General features: G+C 39.4%; 1 protein-coding gene across 10 annotated transcripts in view; it reads left to right on the forward strand.

The window, feature by feature from the left end:
* The window catches only part of LDB2 (LIM domain binding 2), a 216,851-nt gene that overhangs the window by 71,167 nt on the left and 125,346 nt on the right, over window positions 1-20,338 (forward strand). For all 10 annotated transcript variants that reach the window (XM_032186605.1, XM_032186608.1, XM_032186607.1 and 7 more), the window contains one exon: window positions 5,545-5,647. In XM_032186605.1, the coding sequence (XP_032042496.1) occupies window positions 5,545-5,647 (103 nt within the window). The remainder of the gene's footprint in view (window positions 1-5,544; window positions 5,648-20,338) is intronic.

Genomic DNA, 20,338 nt, shown 5'->3' on the forward strand with positions numbered 1-20,338 from the left:
GCCAAGTCTTAAAATCTTTCTGCCAGTTTTACTACACATTGTTTGAGAGATGGCATCCAGCCACACTAGTAAGTGAAATAAAAGCAAGCAACACCATTAAAACTGTGAATATGTGTGAAATAACAAATGGAAATAATAGAGTCGGGCATTCCTGGCTGGGGGAAGGGATCCGGAGATTCTGTAGGATATCATTAGTTGCAAGACTAAAGATGTCTTCAGTGCTATCTAAAACCTGCTTCATGTTTCAGATAAAATAAATAAGATAGAATAACAAATATAAAAGCAACAGGAATTGTCCTTGCATACTAGTCCAGGGCAACCAAATTAGTCCTCTATTTTCACTTTTTTCACAGCTGTACGAGGTACCACATACTGCTAGGAAAGATAACTGAATGTAAGATGGGTGTACATCTTCTTGTACCTGCATGACCACAGACAGCCATTTGACCATGTAGGTTTATCAACCATTTACTGTACATGACTAATCCACTTTCACTCTGTTCATACCATTGCCAAGAAAATTAGTTTAAGAATCAAAAGTATTCTGTACAGAATTTTTATAAACAGGAAAACAAAACAAAACAAACTGTGCCTGATCATAAAAATATTGTGCATTGCAGGGCCAGACCTACAGATCTGTACTCAAATGTCAAAATGTATAAAATTAAGATATATGTATCCCTGTTAATTTGTTGCTCCTGTGAGTTTATATGAGAACCTTAAATACGTTGGGTAGATTCAAGATGAGTCTAATTTAAAGCTAATGGGAAAAATTATTGGTTTCTTGTATTCTGGCATTTTATCTTTAATGCTCTGTCAGTGTGCTCTGAGTATAAACATTAGTGTCAGAATTTTTATGATACTTTATCTTGTGAGTTTCATAATTTGTAATGGCTGTGCAGCTTTTACAGGTGTATTTAATGGTAAAATCTTATCTTGCACTGCATTTTAAAAAAGCTCAAGTGTAGCTTGATTCACTGGGAATGGGGGGAAGAGTGGAATAACATTCTTTCCTTGGGGAGACAGCAGTTTCCTCGTGCAGCATTAACTTGAAAGAATATGAGAAGCGTGTACGTTGCCAACAGGCGTGTGGACGTATAGAGTTCTGAAAATAGTAAGTGTCAATAGGGAAGGGTTGCAGGTGCCAGAAGAAAAATGTAAGATCCCAAGGGCACCATCTCTTTTTATTTTTGCCTTGTCCAATGCCAAGCCACAGAGGTTGGCGTTTAAAATTCAGTTCTTCCCTAAAAAGTGATTATGTAGAAAAGGTCCCATTTCAGAACAGATGTGCTTCCTGTGTGTATTCGGAATCACATTTATTGGTTTTCATGACTGACTTTTTCATATACTGTTTACACCTGTTATATGTTGTGCAACCAAAAGCGATGTGAGGGAGAAAACAAAAGTCTGCCTGAGATTTGTAGGCAGTGTGGCTCACATGGACCTGGGCATCGGCTCGTCTTGGTAATGTGGCAGTGGCCCTTTCCCTTCTGCAACACACTAGGCTAGAGGCTTGTAACAAGGGATTATACCACTTAACCCACAGGGGCAGCAAACCAAGTCATATTTTCTCTCCCATCCTTGTTAGCCACAGAGAAGCGATCACTCTCCTCTTCATACCAGCCTCTTCACATGGTTGAAGACTATCATCACATTCCCTGTGATCTTCTTTCTGACACTAAGCACAACACAGTCCTTAAGTCTTTTGGGTTTTGTTTATCTCCATTTGTCTTTAAACTCCGTGATTCCTGTTGTTCTCGGCTAAATTCCTAAAATTAGTCCTTTAAGAGTGGGTGGCCCAGACCTGGACACAGTGCACCAGAAGTGGATGGTCTGTTCCAGCTGAAGTCTTTCCAGGGATGTGCTTGTTTGAACGGAGGGGAACTATATCTGAGACATTTCATTTATTTGCAAGAGCAACAGTTTGCTGACTTATTTCCTGTGTGATTTGGACCATTTTCTACAGTATTGCTTAGCCGTTTATTTCCCATTTTGTATTTGTGCTTTTGTCACTTTTCTTATTGAATTTCATCTTAATTTCAGAAAATTTCTGCAATCTATCAAAATCATTTTGAATTTTAATTTGGCCCTGCAGAATTATCTGCATCCTCTCCTGAGCTTGGTTTCAGGTACTGACTGTTTACATGAATTCCATTCTGCCTTCCAAGTCATTAAACAAAAATAAAGGAATTTGGAGAAAATGCCATAGGCTCCATTGGCCTTATATTCCAGTTGCAAGATCTATTTTGGTTCAGCAATCACCATCACAGGCAAGAAGAAAAGCCTCATTTGGCTTGCAGACTCTTAATCACATAAGTGTGTAAGGTGTAAAGAAGAACCCAGCTTGACTCTCAGATCACACAGTGAATATGTGGGACTATTAGATGGAGGGGGAAAAAGAACATCATTGTACTTCAAATCTGATTACATTTGCCAAAGAAATCAGAGTCAGGAAAAAATATTGAAACCCTAGGATTCCATTTGCTTGGAGACTCTATTCAGAGTTGAGCCATGCTTCAAATTACAAATAATACTGGGGGTGGAGGGGATCAGGAGGAACAATGACAGTTGTGGCAGAAGACATTTTGCTGCTTGGGTAGCTGGAGACATCAGCGTGGCATCTTCACTTCCAGCCCAACTCTCAGGCTGTCTCTACCCTCTTCTCTCCTTTGACCCATTCTGTAAGTTTATTTTAATACAAAATATTTTTTAAAGTATTAATTTTTTTTTTGTTATGTTTAGGCCATTATTTCAGTGTTTGAGCGTGTGAGTGCACTACGTGAAAGGGAAGTTGCCATGGTAATTTCTCATTATTGTTGAATAGAAAAATAATTACTCTGGCAAAATCCCCCGTAACCTGTCAGAGCATAAGTTAAAGATGCCTGGGGGCAGCCTTGCCTTTGCCATCCCCTTTTTGCAAGAAAAAGGGGGTGATTTTTTTAATTTATTTTTTTTTCTCCATAATATCTGGATCCTTTTTCAGTTTGGTGAGGGGACACCTCATTTGGTTTTGTTCACCATTTGGCTGTGAGAATAGATGGGCCCACCTGTGACAGGGGAGGGGAGGAGAATTAATCAGTAGAGCATACCCAAGCTTGACAGAGGATTTTTTTTTTTTTTTTTTAATTTTTGGGAGAGTGGTAAAGTTGGTGGTGGTGGTATATTTTCTGTTTTTTCTTCTTTCTGACATAAAGTATGCAAAAACATGAGATAAAGACTTTGGACAGTATTCAAGCTGTGACAGAGTCTGGATATTTCATTTATCCAGGGAGAGGATCCACAGTAATTCAGTCTCCACATTTTCCTAGCCCTCAGACTTCTTGGAAGCAGGCGTGCATGCAAGTATGTGTGGTTTTGAGGTGAGGCCCCACACTCTCCCTGTGCTTCTCTTCATTTCCTGTGTGCATGTGCATCCTGACGATGCGATGCGTCGCTTGCACCTCTCACATCACTGGAAATCTCACAAGTAGCTCGGCTGATACCGAGCTGGTGAGGTACTAAGAACTTCCCCACGGTGGATCCACAAATGTTGCGTGTGCCATCTCTTAAACCTTACTCCCCTCGCCTTTTGCTGGGACAAGAAGCCTGTCAGGAAGCTAAAGCAATGCTACAGCTGCTCTTGTGGCAAATGGCCGAGTGTGGTGGCAGCACACTGTTACCAGTGGAGCGGCTGGTGATGCCCCCGCCAGGCTGTTACAAGGGCTGGATGCTAGATACCGGGTACTGCGCTTTTGTGGAACAGCTTATGTTCCTCACCCACCCTGGTGGCACCTGAGGTACTGCTAGTGCAGCAGCAGCTGCGTGTGGAGGCACTCAGCAGGGGCTGGGCTAGATGATCTCCAAGGCTCCCTTCCAAGCCAAACCATTCAATGACCAGGTGGGCACTAGCACAGAGCAAAGGGCAGAAGCTCTGCCTGAGAGCAGACTGCCAGGACATGGGGACACTCCTGGTATCTCTTTGTGTGGCTGAATTCTTGAGCAAGCAGCACAGGGCATGGCAGCTCTCTGTCCAGACGCCTGCCGCTGAGGGGGCTGAGGCTTGGGGAGGAAGGTGAGCTACGGGCTCTGAACTAACCAGGAAGCCTCCTGGGGGTCTCTGTAAGAGCTGTGGTGTCAAAACGGGTCCTCACTCTTTCTCTGCTGGGCATTCGACGAAGATCAAAGCAAAGTAGTGGGACAGTAAAGCCTCTGCTCAGCAGTTTGGAGTGAAATCCAGTAATAACATCTTGTGGAGAGATGGGAGCAGAACTAAAAACATCACATAGTTATTTCTCTGCATGTGTGCATACAATGAAAATGATAGATGCACATTTTGTCTGAAATTGGCATTTTCTCTCTCTCTCTTTTTTTTTTTTTTTTTTCTACAAAGGTAACAAATATTTTCTGGCTTAGTTAAACATTGCTCACGCATTAAGAGGTGTTCCTTGCTTGCCATGTTGGATGAAGCTGGCCTTGCACACCAACCAGCAGGGCTGCTGCAGTGAGGGGCGATGAGGAGCATGTCTGCAGCATCCCCAGAAGTGCATTTCCAGCTTTGTCACTGATCTTGTGTGCTGCAAGTGATTTAAATCTTAGGGCTTCAGAGGAGCAGAAGATACCACACCAAAGATTTCAAACCCAGTTAATAAATATGTCCATAGTTTTTAAATTAAATAACTTGTGGATTCTGTTGTTGTTTGACTTCTGTTAAAAAATACCCTGCAAACTGAACCACTTACAAACGTGCTGGACATGGAAGTTTGAAAGATGTTAATTACCCAAGTCTGAAAATGCCTTGTTCAGCCATCCAAGGCAACAATCACCATAGGGGTGTACAGGTATATGCTTTACGTTGGACACTATATTAATATTTGTTATTAATTGTTATGTTCCATAATTATTATGTTCCAACTATGTGAATTACTGCAAGTCTAAGTATACACAGGTCATTTAAAATATTGTTTTCACTTCATGTATCACACTGAAAAGTAAAGATTTCTCACAACAATTACATTTAAGTAACTAGCTGGTATTTAATTAACCTGCAGTAGCATTGTAATTATATTAAATGCATTGGAGGGGAATGGCTATTATATTTAGTTTCTAAATAACTTTCTTGTCAAGTCATGCTGATAATCGGGTTATGTAGCATTATAGAATTAAGTACTGAGGTTTTTTTCATGATTAGGACCAAGCATTTGAGATACATGGCCTAGAAAAAGGGGGAAAAAGTCATAATTGCTTTATTTGCAACTGATTTATAAAAGCTTTTAAGAAGAACTTGTATTTATGAGAATGAAAGTTATTGCATAGTTAGTATGCTGGACAAAATGGAAGGCAGTTCATAGTATAATAAACAAAACATTTCAGCTCTTTTCTTAATTAGAACTAGAACCTTATCTAAGAACATTAGTTGAAGTATCATATAGACATCTACACCCCAAAATCAGGGCAAGATGTGCAAACTGTTGTGATTTGCAATTTCTTTTAAAAAAAAAAAAAAAAAAAAAAATTAAAATATTTTCATTTTGCCTCCTGTTAAGTGAATGATCTGTTGCTTCCTAGGATAGTGACAACCTCTGGTGGGATGCCTTTGCAACTGAATTTTTTGAAGATGATGCAACCTTAACCCTTTCATTTTGTTTGGAAGATGGACCAAAGCGATACAGTAAGAGATACATTTTTTGTTATAATTTTAAGTCTGAGTTTCTAGACACATGTTATCTGTAAAAGACAGATGCAGACCTGGCAATGAAAACACCCTTTGTTTGTATCCAGTGACCATCAAGTTCCGTTAGAGAATTGCATGTGTTGGGATTCCTAATTTTATTATTTTTTTGGTGAAATTCCTCTGAATTTTACTACAGGAAAATAAATTATTTCCTAGTGGAACAGGGAACACATACAGTATAATCTTTGTATTTTTTTTTTAATTAATTTGCTTTGGCTGCGCTCGCACTCTTTGTTAACTTGGTTTCCACAAACACTCAAATGTTGAGTCCTGTGGGCAAAAATATTCACAGAAAGGGAACTTCGCAGCAATTCTCAGTATTGTTGCTGGAAGGGCTTCCAGATTTAAACAGAAAAAATACCAAAAGATATATCCTTGGTGGTGTAGATAATCATTATTCCATCAGCTGCGTGGGTCTGTGCTGTTTGCACACATTAAGGACCTGCTGTTGTTATTGTCTGAACAATCAGAGCTAAGCAGTGGAAGTCTAGAATACTCTCAATCAAGCACTAAATGCAAGCTTGAATAAAATGAAGCAGTGAATAAATCTGATGGCATTGGTATCCATTGCCCACATATTCTAAGCAGGAAAAAGGGGTAAAATTCATTGAACAAATTGTTTGAAGTGAATAATTCACTCAGCTTTAGCACTAAGCAACAGAGAGATAAGTAAACATTGAAAAACTGCATTGCCAATTGTTTCACTCCATTCCGAGTGACCCCTGCTTCACAGTGACAGCTTGTGCTCTGTGCTTAATGCGCTGAATCCTGCGAGGTTCTTATTTTTCTTGAGAATGACTGATTGTCAGTGTATCACTCACATACTTCTAATTCCTTTTATCAATTATCTCAGGTATTTATTTGACAAGTGTTACCTTCTCCTGGAGAAAAAATAACAGCCACTTTGAACGCACGTTCTGGGATTACTGTTGACAGAATTACCGTTTCTTGCCTTTCAAAGCAAGTGATAACTCTGTAAAGGTCCTCAAATTACAGCCTATAGCAATGTTGGTAACAGCTGATCTGTCCTGATTAGGTTGAGTCAACTTGTCAGATATCAGATTTGCTAGTTGTGTTATCAGTCCAGAAGGCACAGATACATCAGCAAAAAAGCAATTAATGTCCGGTTAGATATGAGGGAGTTGTGTTTCTGGAAAACAGTGCTACATATGAAAGAATTTGTCAAAGAGTAAAATATTCTTGTTGTCACAAACGGTTGATAAAGGTTGTGCTAGCTGGAACAGGGGTAGTTTGGTACAGGGCAATGCTGTGATAGTTAGCCTTGCTGCTGAAATGTGACTGAAAGATCGAATTACTGTGGGCATGCTTGTAAAAGCAACTACTGCACATGATTTTTCTCTGGTTTTAATTTCTGACCTCTGCACAAATGGTTGTTGCTTTTGGTGTTACTCTCAGCATCTGGAATTAAAGCTCAGCCTATGGAGTCTTTCTGTTCATTCACACTTCCCTTCCTTCATTAGCAAACACTTATTTGGTTCTGAAGGAGAATATTACTGATGCTGACACAAGAAGTGTTGCAGTACATTCATACTATGGAGAGGATGCCCGAGCTGCTCTGGTCTGGGGGCTTCCCTTGCCATGGGAATGGGGTCTGTGGCAGGGCACTGGGTGTTGTGTTGTGCGAGGCCCTGCTCACACCCTCCAGGGCTGCTCGGGCAGGGCACGCAGTGGTGGCTGCATGTTAAAAGCAGCCCTCTCTTCCTACCAGTGAAACTCACGTCCAGAAACGTGTCCTGAGGCTGAGACTAGAGCAGTCTGCTCCCCTTTTGGTGCAAACATTGTCAGAAGGTTGCCTCTGCCTGCAGCAGGCCCTTGCTGAGCACAGAGGCCTAACGGAGGGCTCCATTCTCCTTCCCAAAACATACACGCTCAGCCATGAACAAAGGGGGGCTCACCACCTCCCAGGGACTGTAATGCTACCCAGTAACTCCACTTCATGTGCACAGTGATGTTTCTGGCCAGAAAGCCATGGCTCCTGTTATATGTGGGGTTTTGGATGAGATGAAACAGAAGTGCCAGGTCCGCACCTCGCCGGTCCTCAGCGAGACCCCTGCCTCCTCACCCCAACACGCACTCCCTTTTGTATTTAGTGGGCATTTAAACATCAGAGCTGGCTGTGAGGGAAGAGAAGACAAATTGTTTGCTCTTACTCTTGAAGGCACAAACAGTAATGGAGGGAACCAAGATTAGACCCTAGGAAAGAGAAATAGGCATCTGTTGAGAAGTCATTTATAGAGTTGAAATTGATGAAGGATGCCGACCTCTTGCCTTTGCTCCAGGATTCAGCTCAAAATTGCCTTCCTTTGTCTTGCTTCAATCTGTGAGGTATTTGCTTACATCTTTGACATCGGTTGTGGCTGGCACCTCATTTTCTTTCCTGTGGGAAATGGTTTCCTGCTTTTGGGGACTAAAATAGTCTCTTCTGGAGTGAACAAATTCCAGAAAAAGAGTAACTTTTTGTGGGGGAGGGAGGAATACGTGAGGGAAGGACAAATAGTTTTGGCCACAATTTCTTCTCGGTTGTGGCAGTTCTCAGCCCTTATGCTCCTTGTTTTCAGATACTATCCGAATATTCCCTAAAACAGTCAGAAATGAGAAGCATGGGCCGCTCTCCCTTTGCCCCACCTTCCTTCTCCAAAGCTCCGAAGAGTGTTGTGGGAGGCTGCTGGGAACCCTTCTGCTCTTCTCCAATTCCACCCTAGACCCTAGTCCCTAGACCCTTCGCAGGGGCTTCTTTTCCCTGCTTGTTTTAAACTTTTTTCCAAGCACTCCCTGCGTTTCCTATTGCAGCCACCCTGGGCCTTTTTCCCAGTTGGGTCTCTGTGGGCTCTGCTGGTACCTGGACAGCTCAGTCCTGTAGCCATGTTCAGAGCATGTGTATCAGGCCTGTAGGTCATTGTTTGCATAGGTTTACAATATTTCATAAAAATACTTTTACTCACCCCCCTTTTAATGTTCAATATATGCTTGTGTGCAGGAAAATGTAAGTGTTGCAAACTTGCTGTTGTTTTTTGTTTGTTGGTTTGTTTTGTCTCAGAAAATGAAGCTGCTTATTTGATTTTATGGCTCCAAACTAAGGCTTTATGAAAATTACCAAATATTTTTAGGCTTACCTTTCAAATATCATATATTTCAAATAGCACCCCTCTCTATACTTAGAAAATCAGTTTTCTTCCCTTTTCTAGTCTCATTTTTGGGTCTGCAAGGTTTCTATTCAACTATCAGCCCTGGGATTCTTCAATTTGTAGGGGAAAATAGAAATGGGTCAGAGTGGGGATTTTAAGTCACTGGGTTATGTTTACTTTACTTTGCACCAGACAAGCACTGTGTACTGATATTCAAGCAAGCTTTAAATGTGCCCGCATATCTGTATGGCACAGCATGTAAAGATGCTTACTTATGCCCTTGGAAGAGTAGAGGTCTGTTAGTTCAGTGATCCACCAGCGCTAATTAATTTGATTGCCAGGTTTGTTAGACCTAGACCAGTTATCTTTGCAGAACATAATTCTGCCTCGTATAGGTGTGCACTTGAAAGCCCAGCTCAACTTTTCATGCCGAGCTTCTGTGTCAGACCTGAGATCACTGCTGTGCCTATCTTTGCAGCCCTTTTTGTTTCTTCGGTGTTTTATTTCTGTAGATGCAAGAACTTTGTCTTCTCCAATTCCTCCTCCCTCGTACAGCATTCCAGAAAGAAGATACCATCTTCTTTCAAACATTTGCTGAAAATATATGTTATTTCCCTGCTTGCTTACACCCGTGAGCTATTCTTTTGGTCTGCTATTATCTATGAACCCTACTGATATGTTATTAAATTCTATGTTGAAATTGAGTTTTAATGAGAAACGCTTCAGAAAATAAAGATATATTTGAATGCAACAAAGGTGTAAATGATGTGTGTTTCCCCTAGTCTGGCTTTTTGGCTACAGTGAGACAGAGAGAAAGATCACACATTCCAATGCCTAAAGACAGGGAAAGATTCCCAAAACCAGAGAGAAGCTGCCTGTTTTAAACTGCATTGAATTATATTCAACAGAAACTTAACTAATAAACCTGTGAAATTCATTTTAGTGACAGTGAAAAGAAATTTGCGCTGATTTATTTTGCTCTGGTTTATTGGGTCAAGATTTAAATAGGATTTAAAAAAAAAAAAAATAGAAAATATGCTTAATGAAGCGTATTTTTTCCCTGGTTGTGGATAAAACATATTCGTTTCCTGTTAAGAGCCTTCTATCCCTGTAAAAGAGTAAATACTAGACTCTGATCCATTGTTGCCCAGGTTCTTTGTTTCTTAGAGACAAAATATTTCCAGAACAGATAAGAGAAACAAGTTTGATTGACAGCTCTTAGCAGAGTCTCATCAGCTGCTGTGCTGACAGCCTGGTGATGCGCACTGTGCTGATGTGGTAGGGACTGACAGCTGATTGACAGCCCAAGACTGTGGAGACAGGAAAGATGAAGCATGCTCAGTAAGAATAATGTGCAGTGTTTATGCAGCACTGCAGAGAATAGGAGCTAGAAAGTTAACTCTTTCAGAGCAGAGCGCCACTGTAACGCCTCATGCACATAGTTGCCACTGTACAGAAAATTAGAGCTTGCCTACATTTCTGTTCTCTTCACTAAAGGCTGTCTGCTCGTTGAAGAGCTCTGCGCTGTGAGGAAGCAAAAGCATGAGTTGTCACGTTTGTAGCTGTAAAAAAAATTCATGTATGGTAGGTATGATGGAGTCTTCCAAAGGGATTTACTTTAGGTGTAGAAGGTGTTGAGAATTTCAGGCACTTGTTAAGGGCTTCCATCCCCAAATTTTATATGCCATTCATATTTCAATTGCATAATGTTACATTGCAGAAATTTCAGAAGGAACAAGTTGAGCTCTTTGCTCTGTGTATTTCTAGAAAAAGATAAAGTGGTTTCAGTTTTGCTGTCGCTCTGAATCTGTAGATGATAATTGGATATGCATTTTGTGCTATAATTCCTACTGCAGTTTGGGTTGGGAATGTACCATATAGCTACACCATGCTCTGCATTTCATGCACTTACTGTTCGTTTTCCATTTGGTGCATGAACCCTTGATTTTTCTTCATTTCTTGATTTCTGATAACTGGAAAGTTAAAAGTGGAGTTTTGTAGGCGATAATTTCAGAGCACAGTGAACACTGGGCCAAATGTTAAAATCTTTGGCTTTAAAGGGCTTATCTAGGTTTGTCTTTGTGCCTTAGGAATATATTACGTGGATGTACCTTAGACTTTACTACAAATTACTTTGTGAATACACAGCAAGTGAGCTGCAACAAATTCATTCTACCTTTGTCCCTGCTTACAACATGTGATGTACAGGTAACTTGAAGACCTTTGTCGGGTAACTTCTGCTGATGTAATTGTGGAAAGCTATGTCTGGTGGGCTTTTCTTACAAGCAAGGAACATAGTTGGGGAATAAACAGCAAAAGTTCACCACACATTACGCACTTGCTTAGCTATTGTCAGAATGATTGTTTTGAGAGGCTAGCATGCTACATTATCACCCCAGGTTTCTGTAAAACTGTCGTCTAGCTTCTCTCACATAACTCTTACAAAGAAAATTAAATTTGTCAAGAGAAACGGATTGTAGTATTTCCATGTACATGCTCATTCTTTTTCTTTCTTCTTTCTCTCTTCTTTCTCTCTTTCTTTTATTTTTATTTTTCCTTCCCCCAGAGAAATCCCAGTCATTGAACATGGTTTGAGGATTCAGGTACAACGCAGTAAATTGACCTAGCTTAGTAAGTGAGACAGATTATTCTCTGTGACTGCCTGGTCTTCATCTATGTATACCACTCTTCTTTTTTTTTTGTTTGTTTGTTTCACCTTCAGAATTTGTCCGCAGTACTTTTGAGTTTAATTTCAGGACACAGATGAAATTTCCATTAAAATCAGGTCTAGCGTGTCCACAAGTGCTGGTGGATCACCACTAACATCTTCACCTGCTAGTTAATGATCTCTAGTTGATAATTCCTTCTTAAAATTGGTGTTTAAGCATTTCTCAATCCAATCGACATATTCCCTGTATATTACTGATTTTTATTAACAATATAATGTAATGCACTAATAAGTCAAATGCATTACAGGTGTCTGTGTGTATTAGCCCCATGCACTTACCCTTATCACCCAAACTTGTGTAAGCTCATCGAAGAATAAAATCAAATTTGTTTGACAAGACCTGTTTTACATAAAACCATGTTGACTGGCATTAATTACATCCCTTTCACTTCAATCTTTGTCAGTGCAATCCTGTACAATTTTTATCTGTTTCATCTGGGTTGATATCTAGCTAGTGAGTGTATTATGCTATACCATTACCAGACTGTTTAGTGTCCCTTCTCCCATAACAACCCAACAGTAGTACCTTTTTTTGAATTTCCTCAGTAATTATTATTTTTTTAAATAGCATCAGATAAAAACATGCAAACAAAACTCTTAGAACTGCTAATCATAAAACATTTTCTTTGAAGAGATGCTGTTTAAGGTCCTACTTTGCTGCTGATGGACAAGGAAGCACTCATCATCTCAAGATCAACATTCTTTCCAATAGCACAACAAAAACACTTTAAAATAAAAAATGTTGCTTTTAACACATTTACTGCTTCCAAGTTAGTTGTTTTGAATATAATTCAGAAAATGTATTTATTTTCTTTATTCCATACAGTCATGAATTTTGCCGCCTTCATTGCCATCTTCAACATCTCATTCTAATATTTTATGTTTTAGAGCATGTTTATACAGAATGCTTTCACTTTTTTTTTCTGTTTGCTTTTACTTTCTATATTCATCCTAATTATCAGATTGCCTTTTTTTTTTCCATCTAAGTATTGCCTTCACTTTACTACTAACTCTTTAGCTACAGTTGTTTTCTTTCTGACAGTATTGTTGTAGCTTTTGGATATCTTATCAAGTATATTTAACAGATTCTTAATTTCATGCATACTTTTTATCCATATTCTGTCTTAGCCAGTAGAGCTTTGGAAAATGCAGTGTTTTGAAGCACCAACTGCCTCTCTCCAACTGGGATTGCCTTTTCTTTGACTGTCCTGAAAGCATGCTATGGATGGCATTTGTATAGAAACATGTGGTCCAGTTGGAGAGTATCCAGAGGAAAGCAAAAGTCTTGAAAATAAAATTTATTGAGAAAAAAAATGAAAGAATTGGAGCTGTTCAGTCTACAAAAGAGAAGACATGGGAAAAAAAGAGAGGGGAAAATGGGACATAATGACAGCTCCTGTAAAGGAAAGGCAAGTGGTATATTTCCTTACCCATGATGAGCAGAATCGATGCTTGCTTTAAATTGCTTTTAAAAAAAAAAGTCCATCAAGGTGTGAGTTCGTACGCGTAGGAAACATGAGGTGCAGGTAGAGATTTGCTGGAGAGGCTATGGAGCCTCCAGCAGCCTTGGCCCAGGGACGCCCTGTAGTCGCTGCTTCCTAAGCAAGTGCCAGCTTCAGCTTGGTCTTAGCCCTCAGTTTTGAAATGATTTTCTCATCTTGGGTGCTAAACTTTTTGTCATTAAAAACACCCTTCTATTTCTCTTTTTTTTTGCAATATGAATAATGTTTTTCTAATACTGCTGGCTATGCAAGACTTCCCGCATGAATCTTCCACTGATTTCTTTCATAACACGCATTTTTCTTTTTCTACATGTTACTGCCAGGCGCTGAAGGACTAATTCCTTCTGTTTGCTGATTTGTGATTTGCAGCTCTGAAATAGACCTTCACCTGTACCCACTGCAGGCTCATTAGTAAGCACAATGTTCCTGCCTCTGCTTTTGAGTTATCAATACCTCTAAAATACAAAAGTACCTTTTTATTTTTGCTTTGAGGGTACAGCCACATGCGCGTATGTACACACACACACACAACCTCCTTTAGATGCTCCAGGGAAAGGTCTGTCATGAGAACTGTCCTATCAACCACTTGTAATGACACTGATTTCAGATATCTTGCAATGGGTATCCCAATCTCTTCTCCTTATTGCTAAGCATGTTACACAAACGAATGTCACAAACCCCATGTCTGTACAGTGGCACCTGGAAAAGAGCTGCTGAACTCCTAATGTGAATATTGCACAGTTGTATATAGTCTCTAATTGCAATGACACGCAGAAATCCCAGTCAATCAGATTGATTCTGTTGCTGTATAAACAGATTAAGTGCTAAGCCCTCTTTGGGAGAAATCATAATATAATCGGACACGATACATTATAGGAGTCTAGGGTCCATTCGTAGAGCAAAAAAATAAAGCAAAATTAACATGAAAGAATCGTGGTGATTTATGTGTTTTTCCCCTGCCCTATACTAATAAGCCCTTTGTTGTGATTAGCTTTTGTTCACCCATTTGGTCCAAATCATGTAGCATTCAGGTCTTTCTCTCTGCTGTAGGCAATGCTAATAAAATGCTGGAAATACACGCAAAATGGTGGAAATCGGTATTCTTTACATCAAAATATTAAGCAACTTTTCACTATCACAAACTCACGGTAAATTACTTCTTTCTTTGCACAGTGAGAGTGGCAGTTGTGAAGAATTGGTCAGTACTTTTTCTGTTTTGCTGAATAACTGGCAGGCAAAATTACCTGGTGATTTTTTAGATGGTCAGTTAATCAGTATTTACCAAAAAACATTCAAAGATATCTACAGAGTCCATTTAAAACACAAGACTCAGTTTGAATATTCATACAAACCTAGACTTGTGTGTTTTATCTTTGTAATCAGATTTTTTTCCTTCATTTTTTATTTTCCTCTTTGCTTCTATTACACTTTTGTTGTTACTTTCTCAAAAGTGAAGCATTCTCCTCTATAAATGATCTAATCAATACTAGAGAAAACTGGAAACCTTGTGGCAGAGCATATTTTCATATTTTTGTCTTGTTTTTGGATCACAAAGTGACATTTAACTAGGTATAGTAGTTTTGTCCACAACTGGTAGGAACTATAATACTTCGGAGCATCCTGGTTGCCTGAAGGTATTAGAAGTGAATTTCCTTGTACAGTGCATTGAATAACAAAGCAGTGGGTCTTGAGACTTTTTTCTTCCTGTTCTAAATTCTCAGATGTAGGTGAATCAGAGTATCAACCCTGATGGGTCTGGGAGATTTATGCATATTATGGTGACCTTATAATAATTAGAAATTTCTGCATTGTGTGTATACACTTAATGCTGCAGGTAATGCTGTTGCAGACCTCGTGGGTTAGGACATTAGCCGTACAAGACTTTTAGGTGCAGATGGTCTTTTTTTTTAAGCTCAGATAATAAAAAAATGCCAGAAAGTTTGTATTCTACCCACAAATTGCATCCTGCATAAATGATCACACACACAAATAGAGCAGAGTCTAATATACATGTATAAACTTTCATCCTCACACAGCATTGGTTCATTACACAAATGTGCACGTGTTTCTGTTTACCATGCAAGTAAAACTTTAATAAAAATTTTACATTGTATTTCAATACTGCAATAGTGCTGTTCCACATGATGCCCCTTATTTTTAGGCAGTAGATATTTACTGTAGTGCAATATTTTTTAATGGTTTAGGAGAATACAATGTGCAGCATCACCAAAAATTATGGAATCTGTATAGAAATATATTTAAACTGGGTCAGCTGCAGCACCATGATTAGTAGAAATAGAGCCAAAAGCTGACTCTGGACACTGAGATACTGTTCCCAATTCCATATTGGAAGTTTTCTTGAATTAATGTAGTCATGATTTTTTTTTTTAAGTCGGCTCTGTATGGGAAGGCTGAGATATTATACAGTGGCTATCATTCTTCATCATATTGAATTCTGCACTCCAAATTATATTACCTTTAAAATGTTGCTGACATTTTGCTATTCCACTATTCTGATCCATACAGATTTTACACCATAGTATTTAAGCCCATTCTGGTGCATATAGCAGTATAAATAGTGCCTTCCATTTCTTGTTTCTTCTTCCCTTGCTTTCTCACAGAAGTGAATTCTGTCAAGGATTTGTTGAGGACTTTTCAAGACAAATGCAGCCAATAGATACTGTTAAAAGTTTACATCAGCGTATGGGAGTATGTATTGGATTTGGAACAGAATGATTGAGATGTGTGATTTTCCTTTGGTTTTGTGGAGTTCCAACTGCTCTTCTATTGAACCATGAGGAATGTCCTGTCTCCTGTAAGACACTGTATGCTATCCGCCTCTTCCCACACAAGAAGAAGTGCTAATCCAGGCCTATTCTTATATTCCAGTAATAATAATATTATTATATTCCAGTAATAATTACATTATATTCCAGTAATAATATTCCAGTACTCCAGCGCTGCCCTTTTTGGAAGGATCTTGGCTCCAAGTCATTGAAAGTGAGGTTTGCTACCTTTATGTTGTATTGTATGGGAAAGCCAAGAAAAGGAGTGAAAGCTAGCTCTGATGCTCTCGGGATGGCCTGGGCTCCTGAGGAGATAGCAGGACAGCACGAGGAGTGCAGGGAAGCATCAGCAGATGGCTGATGGCTATCTGTACAGCACCAGCTTCTGATTCAACATCATCTATGAGGTACACTGGGTGCCTGAAAGTAGATGTTGACCATTTTGTTGTATCTTTTAAAAATCCATTACTGCTCCCATCTCTATTTGGCTATGAAAAAGGCTTTTATATACAATTTTATCTAGTCCAGAAATATTAGAATACTGTGTAATTCAATTTTATTTTTTCTTTAATGTCTGGACCTGAATTAATAGGGCATTACTTTTCATCCTGGTATCAATCTTGTTCCTTTCATTCAGATCCAAATTCCTTTGTAGTACATGATTTAATTCACTAAAATGAGGTAAAATGAAACCCTGGTCCAAGGAGCATTAAATAACATATTTTTGGTGGCACATATGATAGCAGCAGCCTGCTATCACAAACTGTTTGTGTTTCCCTCCCTCTTTTAGTTGCTTAGAGACTCACAAACTTTTTTCTCTCTCAAGAACTTGCATTGTCTATTGTTTTTCAGCCCTTGCCTTTCAGCCTTAAGGAAAATCAGTTCATCCATTATTAAATGAGATTAGAGAGATTAAAAATACACTTTTACAAAATCAAGTCCTTATGATTTTTTTTCCAGCAATCCTGAACTCAGACTAGCTTGGTATGCCCTAACTGAGGATCAGTGCCTTCTTTTGTGGCAAATTAGCTTTGATTTGACAGCTGTTTTTGTTTCAAGATCTTACGCACACCAGCTTTTCTGCTGAGGCCTGGCTCTTAGGGACAGTTGCACATGCATGGCTGGCTGTGCATCAAATTCTGTAATCCAAAGGGATGCTCCAGGTCATGGTTATTTAAAAAAAAAAAAAAAAAAAAAAGGGAGAGAGAGAGTAAGAAAGAAAATAATAAAAAAGGAAAAACTCAGTCCAAAGAGATGTTGTACAAAAAATGTGGCCTTGCACCAAGCAAATGTTTATCAACTCGGAAAACAAAGGAGTATCTGTCCTTTTCAGACTGTTTCTATTCAATATTCTGCTTTTCTTCATGCACACACAACGAAATAAATGAAACTGGTTAGTAGTTTTAGATGGAAAATAAAACTAGAGGATATCTTATACTGAGAGAAGGATTTGACCTGAGCAGCAAAATGTGTAAAGCCTGTGAACTTCTGTACAACTGTGTTAGAGTAGGGTGAAGGTACTTGAATAAGTAGAAGGGAAGAGCCTGGACAGTGAATTCCAAGGTGGTGATCCAGCATCTCCACCCAACTCCAGCAAGCCATTGGCACTCGCAGGGGCATCCTGCTGAGTCACACCAACAGGTTGTTGTGCCAGGAGCCAGAGGCTGTGGCTACACTGGTAAGTAGTGCCATGTGCTAGGAGAAGAGGCATAGAGCAAAACAGCTGGTGTTGAGGACATGGTGTCCACACCAGACATGTTTGGCAGAGGTTTGCTTTGGACTAGATCCACTCCGGTTGAGTGAACTAAAAGGTTGGGAATGGCTGGAGCACGTGAGGTGCCCTTGTGGAGACCATCTGATTCCTCCCCTGTGAAAGGCGTCCAGGCTTTGAGCTCGGAGACCTCTCTGCAGTGCAGACCAAGGCATGGAAAATGGGGGTGATGTGGACACTGGCTTCAGAAGAACCCTTCTCAACTGAGCCAAAATGTGAGTTTGAATTTCTGTGTCTGCATCATGGGTAAAATAGGTGTTTTTTTTTGTTTGCCTTTTTTTAAAACAAGCAAACAAAAAAAAAACCAAACAAACAAAAAACAAACTTTTGATATAATTTATAGTCAATAACCCCTCTGCTCTTCTCCCTTGCTTCCAAAAGAATCACATTAGTCCTGGAGGAGTCCTTTCCAGCTCTGTTCATGTTAATCTGGTAATACTCTTCTCTGCTCTGATGGCAGTTCCTCTTCCCCAAACACCCATTCAATTTTCTTCTTCTAGAGCTGTCGAGAGGGTAGACTATTTATTGATCAAGCTGCCTCCCACCCTCTTCATAGAAGTCACTTATTTCAGTCTTGGTGAGGTCCACAGCCTTGCTCTTAAACTGTGTCTCTGCTGTCTGGTGCTGCTGGTGTTCCCTTAGTGTAAGCTGGTGCCAGGCTCAGCAGTAGTTGGCTTTTCTGCTCCACACCCGCTTCTCCATGCTGGCGCAAGCACTTTGCCACAGCTGACAGTCCTAAGGTGCTATGGGGAAATCCCATCACTCAGGGAATGAGATCATGCATGTCCTTTGCATACTTTGAAAGACCCAAATGCCTTCTTCTGAAGCTTCTTTTCCCCATCCGTTCTGTTTAAGAATGACAAAGATAAAAGACCTATTTAGGATCTGATGTTGTGATTCTACAGTGTAGAATTCAGATATAATAAATATAACCTTAACTGCTCCTAGCAATAACTTTTTCAAAGAATGTAACCAAAATGTCAGTAAAAATATTGTGGGGCTGACATGACTTCAAATTAATGTTAATGTATCTTGATATGTCTCTTGATTGTAGAAAGGTGCGCACATACATCTAGATTGCAGTAAATTTGTATACTACCACATTCATTTGTGCAAATATATGTGATCATGTAATTACAGTCTGCGTTATTGCAATACAGATGCACAAGAAAGCAGGATTAAGATTGTGCTGTCAGCTTCAATTTACACCTCCCTGGCATCTGAGCATACTGCAATGCAACATTAGTTTGGTGAAGTTTCTGCTGCAACTACTAGAATTAGGATTGGTGCCCTCCTCTCTTTGGGAAGTCACTGCTATCCTAATTGAGAAATGCTGACCTGGTCATCTTGATCTGTGCATTTGTCACCCCCAGCCCCACCACAGCACACCGGGAAGCATTAGGGTGAAAGTAATGTCCATGGAGACCATGTTCACTCATACAGAAAACAGCAGCGTAGCTTCAAAGCAGGAGTGGTTAACGAAAGCTGTGACACCAGCACATGTAGCAGAGCATCTCCTGGATCTGGCCATCACTAGTGCATCTTGCTGCATGAACACATGGAATAGAATGTCCCCCTAGACACTTCGCAAGGACTAGCTCTCTCCTTGCCCTCATCATTACAGAACTGCCACTTCTGTAGAAAAAGAAGGACTGACCCAGCTTTTACACCTTAATCAAGAAAGGAAGATGTCAGTACGTGATTTTTGCTTGTATATACAATGTAGCATGAGGTAGTCATTCAATTCTGTTTAAGTTGAACCATTGTTTACAGACAATTTAGTGTCTACTGAAAGTGCTAGTTAATATGCAGAGAAAATAAAGAATATTATTCATAGAGAGCATGTTAAAGCCATTTTAAAGCAAGGTTGTAATTAGATAATATCGGCATGTGCAAGTTTTATGACTTAAATGTCTTTGTAATTTAGTATTCCACTTCTGTCACTTCTTTTTTAAAATCAGGGTTATTACAATTGCACAGAATTTATAATTTGTCCTTATGAAGCTGATACATCTACTCAACAGACCGTGACACATTTCTCTACACCTGTTGATAGGATCTAAACTATACTTCTGTGTGCTTTAATTTGCCAGCAAAAGTCAGCAGGATTGAAAGGGACAATCACAAATCCTTTACCATTAAATTTTGAAATGATTTAATATTAGAAAAAAATAAGAATGGGGATCCTGTGTGGATCAATATGTTATGATAGCATATACAGCTTTTCACATACACATTACTATCCGATTTTCATTCTCACTGAAGAACATTACAGATGGTTTTTGTCAGATCTTCAAGCGCTCGTCTTTCTCTTTTCTTTCTTTATACAGTCATAGTTATATTCTGAATTTTATCGGTGTTTTACTTAGGAAATGTGCTGTTAGATATTTCTAGCCAGTTTAGCTATAAATGAAACAATGAGAAAATAACATCCCAATAAACGTATTATAAAAAAAAAAATCAACTCAACAGTGCTTAGGCAAAACAATGCTTTTGATTTATATTCATCTGTCTCACCTATACAGTGATGATGCAAAGGGGCAAAGATCAGAATTTGCAGAGACAGAGTATGCTGGCAATCATTTTCAGAAGTGTTTATGTAAACTTCTCAAGAATTTCCAAAGGACTGCCATTCTCACCATTCGAGAAAAATATGCTCTTTAAAACATCATTGTGTTGTGTATTCAGAGCCTCG

This window comes from Aythya fuligula, chromosome 4, assembly GCF_009819795.1.
Source record: "Aythya fuligula isolate bAytFul2 chromosome 4, bAytFul2.pri, whole genome shotgun sequence".
NCBI classification, from domain to species: Eukaryota; Metazoa; Chordata; class Aves; order Anseriformes; family Anatidae; genus Aythya; species Aythya fuligula.